The sequence below is a fragment of the Orycteropus afer genome, unplaced genomic scaffold, assembly GCF_000298275.1.
Source record: "Orycteropus afer afer isolate SDZICR_OR568_19922 unplaced genomic scaffold, OryAfe1.0 scaffold00607, whole genome shotgun sequence".
Taxonomy (NCBI): Eukaryota; Metazoa; Chordata; class Mammalia; order Tubulidentata; family Orycteropodidae; genus Orycteropus; species Orycteropus afer.
In genome coordinates this window covers 440,307-447,790 of record NW_006922194.1, presented here as the reverse complement: position 1 = coordinate 447,790, position 7,484 = coordinate 440,307, and the positions used below count along the sequence as shown (strand labels likewise).

At 40.9% G+C, this 7,484-nt stretch overlaps 1 protein-coding gene across 1 annotated transcript in view; it reads right to left on the bottom strand.

Annotated features, from left to right (window-relative positions):
* The window catches only part of FAM120A (family with sequence similarity 120A), a 201,842-nt gene extending 194,397 nt beyond the window's left edge, over window positions 1-7,445 (bottom strand). Inside the window, exon 1 of the mRNA XM_007956323.1 lies at window positions 6,972-7,445. Coding sequence (XP_007954514.1) covers window positions 6,972-7,445 — 474 coding nt within the window. The remainder of the gene's footprint in view (window positions 1-6,971) is intronic.
* Between the last annotated feature and the right edge of the window lie 39 nt (window positions 7,446-7,484).

The following is a 7,484-nucleotide window of genomic DNA, read 5'->3' as shown; positions in this document are numbered from 1 at the left end:
CAACCTTACAAGAGATGCCAAAGGGAGTCCTTTGATCAGAGAACCAAAAATAGCAAATAACAACCGACCATTAATACACAAGATGACATAACAAAGAAACCACAGCTATGGACATATCCAAAGTAAAATGAGTTTACAAGATTGTAAACAGGGAACCAGAGACATCAATTGGCAAGTGAGGAAAACTACAAAGAGGGAAAAGACTGTGTAGTCACAGAATTTCTAAGTGGTGAGGAAGTTAAGAAAGTTGAAAGACAGAATGGACTGTTCTAAAATCGGGGATAAAATTATAAATCATAGGGTAACCTCAAAGAAAAATGTCACATCACAATAAAAAAGAAGACAAGCACAAATATTCAGCATATACTAAAACAACAGCAACAAAGGAAATGATAACATGAGGACATTACGCTGAATGAAATAAGTCAATCACAAAAAGACAAATATTGTATTAGTCCGTTGATGTAAAAGTTAAGGAAAAGTTTATCTATTGAAGGAAATTTTCTTTGTTGGTTACCAGGGGTGGGAGGGGTGGGGAGGGAACGCTGTTAGATAGACAGAGATAAGTATTAATTGGGGTGAAGAGAAGGGCAATGTACCAAATGTGAGTGATCAATATGGCAGCACTGAAGAAAAGGAAGACAGAGAGAGGTACATGGGAGGTACAGACAACAAAGGTGAACTCTTTTGCACATACAGTACTGTGTTGTCAGTGAAGGCAAACATGGGTATATGGGTGGATAGATGGGTGAACAGAGGGGTAGATAAGCTGACCTAGAGGTATGTCTATGAAGCGGGGAGTATACCCTAGAACATGTATAGGGTTGGCAGACAACGGTTCTGTAAGTTTATGCATACGATCTGAATTCCCAGGTGTATAGTAGAGCTGACAAGAGGCAAGGTAGTAGTCACTGCTTGGTGACAGCTAGCTACCCAGAGGGACTGAGTAGTTGAATCTGTGGGCTCAAGACCATAGTCGCAGGGGACATCAAGCTCAATTGTTATAACATACTACACAAAACATTGTTCCACCTTCTACTTTGGCGAGTAGCGACTGAGATCTTAAAAGCTTGCAAGCTGCCATCTAGATGTAACAATGGGTCTCTCCTCGTCCAGAGCAAAGAAGAATGAAGAAAACCAAAAATTCCAGGATACAATCAGTCCTAGCGACTGGTATACCATCCAATCTGCAGCCTATATGACTATGAGACCAGAAGAACTAGATGGTGTCCGGCTACCACTGTCAACCATTTGGAAGGGGATCTATGTAGGAGATCCCAGATAGAGAGGGAGAACAATGTGGACAAAACTCAAAATCATTTGGAGAAAAAAAAAAGGGGGGAGGGGACCAGGTTTCCTGGTCCAATATAGCCTGGTAGAACCACTGAGACTCTGGCCCCTTGCTGCCCGTCTGGTCTGGAATTGGGGAAAAAAAAAAGAAGAAAAAGAAGAAGAGATCTTCATCCTTAAATATAAAAATGTTATTACGTTAATCATGAAATCCTAAACTGTAGTCTAATCTTATTCTTCTGGTGTACTTTATGTTAAGATCTAAAGATCTAAATAAACCAGAGCACTGACAGAATTCCTATAGAAGCAAATTCAGGGTAAGATCAAGAAAGATTTCATTACAAATCCTCATACCTACACCACAAGCCAAACTATTTATGAAAGCATCAATGATTTAATGCCACTAACATTTTTAAATAAACACAAGTCACTCGCTAAAGTTTCAAAAGTTATGATGAATCAAGGCATACGAGCAGACTATCCTAGTAACTAGACAAAGCCACATTAAGGTCAGGCTATATAAGTGACAAGGCACACTACTGGCACAGTGGTTAAAGCACTCAGTTGCTTACCAAAAGGTCAGTGGTTTGAACCCAACAGCCACTTCATGGAAGAAAGATGAGGCAGTCTTCTCCCATAAAGATTTGTTGTTGTTGTTGTTACTTGCTGTCGAGTCAGCCCCGACTCATAGCAACCCCTCCTTGGGTTTCCGAGGCAGTGTCACTACGGAAGTAGGATTGCCCAACCTTCCTTCCGAGGAGTGGCTGGTGGGTATGAACAGTCAAGTGCCTTAGGCACTATGCTACCAGAGCAACCTTGAAAATCCTACAGAAAATTTCTAATCTGTCCTAAAATTGTTGCTATAAAGCCAACTTCTAATCATTAAAGAAAGAAAATTATTAATTTACCAAATAAATAATCTTCTAGAAAAAAAAAAATTCTGTCAGTTCACCAAACTCTGAAGAAGGCTAAATAAGACACTAAGTTTTTGTAAGAGACCCTTCTCACTTACCCAACACTGTATATACTAAAAGGAACTCTGGTAGCACAGTGGTTAAGGCCTCAGCTGCTAATCAAAAGGTTAGTGGTTCAAACCTACCAACTGCACAATGTGGCAGTCTGCTTCCATAAAGATTTACACCATTAGAAACCCTTTGGGGCAGTTCTACTCTGTCCTATGGGGTCACTGTAGGTCAGAATTTACTTTACAGCAGGAGTGTTTTTTGTTTTTTCTATGTATAGTGAACTGTTCTTATCAGTTCCTTTGCTAGTTTTTTCTTTATCTGTTTTGTGATCCCTGAGCCATATATTGCCCACCAACATTTTCAGCCTGCCAGGTTTCTTGGGAAGCTGGTATCCCAGCAGTAACATGTGCTCCCACCTAGTGGTGACTGTGTAACTGTGTGAAGCTGAAGAAATGGGCTTCATCCCACCAATCCTGCCACCCGAGTCCACTTGGGACATGTGTCCCACATAATTATATCAAAATCCGTATTAGCTCAAAGAAATTTTCCCTTGATTTCAGCATGCCTCCATTATTTGAAAAAAAAAAAAAGCATCCACAAAAGAATTCAATCATGAAAGGGTTAAACTTTTCTTTGGGGCGGGGAGAAAAACAATCACACAGAAAAATTAATTTTTATATGTTTTTGGGTATAAAGTTCTATGAATTGTACAACTTGTGACCACCACCACAATCAGGATACAAAACAATTCTATTACCCTAAAACTCCCTCCTGCTACCCTTGTAAATGACATCTTCCCTCTACTCCTAAACTCTGGAAGTACTGACAGGTTTCCATTATTATACAGTAATTTCATCTTTAGGAGAATATCATGTAAGTAGAATCATGTATCATATAAATAGAATCACATACATAGTATATAACCTTTTACGCCTATCTTTCACTTAACATAAAGCCTCAAAGATTCATCCAACTTGTTAAATGTATCAATAGTTCCTCCCTTTCTATTGCTGAGTATTGTTTCTTGGCATGGACACAGCACAGTATTTAACCATTCACTTGTTAAAGGACATTTGGGTTGTTTCCAGTTTGGAGATATTGTGAGTATAACTGCTATGAACATTTGAGCACCAGTTTCTATAGGAACAAAGGTTTTCAATAGGAAAATTGCTATATGATCAATGTATATTTTAACTTCATAAAAACCTCCAAACCTAACATTCATTCAAATGACAACAATAATACTAATAACAAAAACTCAGAAATCTTTTTCCAGAGTGGGTGTGCCATTCTCCATTCCTAACGGCACATAACAACAACAACCAGCAATATGTTACAATCCCAGTTGCTCTGCATCCTTATCAACACTTAGTATTGCCAGTTTTTATCTGAGCCACTCTAACAGGTATGTAAGAAACTCTGGTGGTGTAGTGATTAATGCATTCAGCTGCTAACCAAAAGGTGGTCAGTTCAAACCTACCAGCTGCCCTGAGGAAGAAAGATGAGGCACTCTTGTTTGTGTAAAGCCTTGGAAACCCTATGGGGCAGTTATACTCTGTCCTAAAGGGCACTATGAGTCAAAATTGACTCAATGGCAGTGGTTTTGACTTTTGGTTTAATAGGTATGTAGTGATATATCATCATGGTTTTAATTTAACCATTTTAATGAGTATCTTTTCAAAATAATTCACACTGGTAGATACACTTCTTGGAGAGAACAATCATAGGAGAAAGAAGGGCTGTTTATGCACAGGGAGACAGCTCAGGGGGCAGGAGTACATGGAGGGATGGATACAGGGAAGACGTAATTATCAGGAGGAAATGGGAGGGGAGCTGCTGCAGGGTAAATTCTAGTCCAAGTCATGAGAACTGCTGTATGGAAGTGAATTTGCTCTGTAAACGTTCATCCAAATCACAATGAAAAAGAAAAAGAAAAAATAATAATAATTCATACTTATTCACTCGTAAACTGAGACCTATGAACTCATATTTTTCTGACAAAAACATCCCCACAGAAAACACTGCACTCCTCTAGTACATACAACTGTTTCTAAAACAGCTCCAGAATCAAATCTCCTTGTACAGCTTTTAAAAAATCTTCTCCCTTGTTAAGTGGCACTGCTTGCTATTAATGGTGCTCCTGTCTCTGACAGACTTTCCTTTTCACTCTTTTCTGAAGCTGAGTAAAAAATTTATAATTAAGCTTATTAAAATTATATCTAAAAAGGAGTGGGCAGTCTGCAAGTAAGACAGCTTAAAGGACTCTTCCACGAAGAGTTTTTTATTTTGTTGTTTATTTATTTTTCTTGGTCATCGCACCTAAACTTGCTGAAACTTCGTTTGGCTCCTGAGAAATTTCTAGTAGCTAAATTTCTCAGGTTTTTTTCAAAAAAGGTGAGGTTGACAAGTCAGTCACTAGTATACTAATCTGTGTAATTTACACTGTGATTCTACATCAGGAGTTATTAGTTTATTAAGCAAAATACTTAACAGACAAAATTATGTTGTGTCCAGAAACCTAAGTGAAAGAGATTATTTTAAATCCAGTTTCCACTTATTCACACACTGATCAAAAGTCAGTTCCTTCAAAGCATGAAAGATATTCCAAGGGGGGCGAAAGATAAATGAAGCAACTTTCCAATTAAAAGTAATTCAACACTTAAAAAGATACAATGACCAGATACACATTGACTCTGATCATAAGTAACAGGTACAGCATTCCTTTGAAAGTCACTTGACTACTTAAAAATATAGACATGTTGTTACAAAAGTAAAATAACTAAAGTTCACCCTGTCTTTTTTATAGCAATGTTTTCCATCTCTGAACAAGATAAAACTATAAAATTTTATAATGCCTTCTGGAAGTGTATCTAGGAGCTCTGGTGGCATAGTGGATAAGGCATTTGGCTGCTAACCAGAAGGTCAGCAGTTCAAACCCACTAGCTGCTCCATGGAAGGAAGACGGAAATGATCTACTTCCGTAAAGATTTACAGCCTCAGAAATACAATGGGGTTCGCTATGAGTCAGATTCAACTTGATGGCAGTGAGTTTGGTTTTGAGAGTTGGAAGTGTATCACATCTGACAAGTAATATTAACTTGCTTCTTAAAGGGCCCCTAGCTCTTCAGACAGCGTAAGCACACACAAACAATACTTCCTCTCATCACTTCTCCAGAAGAATGGCACATCCTGTGTTTGCCTTCACAAACCAATCACTACTCTTCTAGATGCCTCAACCCAGACTTAAAAACCATTTTCACCAATTGCAACAGGATCATGGGTGGGACTTCCGCTATCATTTTAAGCTTAACTACCACCATCTCATCATAAACAGGAGAGGCAATCATGCAGAGTGAAAATTTCAAACTTTGAGCTCAACCAGTTTCAAGCAGAAATAAGAGAATGGCAAACGAACTGGAAAACCTAGAGTAGCAAGAGCAAAAAAAAAAACAAACCAGCTTCCCCACTAAAAAAAAAAAAATTCTTAAAGGAAACCAGTGAAAAAGAAAACAATTAAAACTTAAAGCCAAGAAAGTATTTATATATTATCTGTACTGTCATTAAAGCTCTCCTTTGGCCCAGTTTCAGCCTAGGAACCACCTGCCAAAAGGACAGTAGAATGTCTGGTAATTTTAAGCTGTGATTATAGAAGGTCACTGCATATTTACCGTGCATAAGAAAAGTAAATCCTGTCAATTCATGCATGTATTTCATGGTATGAAAACTTCTCCAGATTCACATTATCTTATTAGCCCCTGATTTTGAACTACTTCTCTCATGTCAGATATACTAATCTGAAATACTTTTAAAAGTCCTTTTTTACACACTCTTAAGTCACAGAACTGACAAAAACTTCATCAATACGTCAAATTTTACATTTCGTTTAAAACACAAAATCATAGACAATTTCTCTAAACCTTTTATTTTACAAGAATATCTACATACAGTATTGCGTTCTGAAGAACAATTCATTAGCCTACAAGTTTTACTGTCTCACTCACCGAGGAAAGCAGTAGCAGCAGCGCTCTAGCATTTCCACTCAGCTTCTCACCACTGGCCTTGGGGAACCACCCTTACTATTAAAATTTATCCTACTTGCTTCAATAATGAACCTGTTGCTGTGGGGCAATGTGCTAAATTCGAAACATGAGTATTTTGTTAAAGTTTAAGGTTAATCACCTGTCTAACTCAAAAAGGGGGGTAAATACTAAGTCGATTAGAGATGATGACACTGCAATCTCCAAGTTCTGATCTACAGCTACTTACTAAATCCTCAAGTGTTCTTAAAGAAATCTGCAGATACTAAAAAGGCCCACTGACTACAAAGGAAAAAACTCCTACCATCTCGACAACAATGAGGGAAAAGTTGGAAAGTGGTAGCCCTTAATTTACACGGCAAAGTTGAGAAGCCCACAGGCCAGGTTGGCCCAGGGTGCTTAAAAATTACAAGGGACGTTCATCCATCTTGGGACCAGGCTCTGCATTCCAACTCCAGGTCCTCCAGGGCTCGGGCCTGAAAAACTTTTCATCTGAAAGCTCCAGGCCCCACCTCCAACAGTTCAAAAGGAAAATGAGTTCGCGAACTCATCTGACTTCTCCCTGCCCCCAACACAGCCAAAGAAAGCCTGGCGACATTTTGAGCAATCAGGCCTGGCCCCAGGGTGGCGGGAAGGCCCGCGGGCGGCCGCGCGGGCGGCAGGCAAAGCCGGGCCTTACCTTGATGTGGAAGCGGATGAGGGCCAGGCGGATGCAGTGTGCCATGCAGACCGGCGGCAGGAACCAGACCTTGGGCGGCGGTGTGCCCTTGTTCTGGACATGGCTGACGATCTGCTGAGCGGTCTGGCGCTCGTTGCCCTGCCGCTTGACCCACTCGTGCAGCCGGGCCTTCTCCAGGGCGCCGTTAAAGAAGACGAAGAGCTCGATGTTGCCGTTGAAGCAAGCCTTGGCCAGTGCCGCCAGGTACCCGAGCATGTGGTTCCACTGGCCGCCGCTCACCCAGTCCGTGTAAAAGCCGCCGTAAAGGCGGTGCAGGCAGTTGTCGGCATCGATGAGGAGGCGCAGCGGTGTCTGCGGGGGCCGCTGCCGGCCGCCGCCCACCAGGCTGCCCCGAGCCAGCTTCTGCAGCTCCACAGGGACCACAGCGCTAGGGCAGTGTTTCTCGATGTAGTCCTGGAAGCCCTGCACTCCCATGGCGGCGGCGGCGGCGGCGGCGAGCGGGAAGGCCGGCGG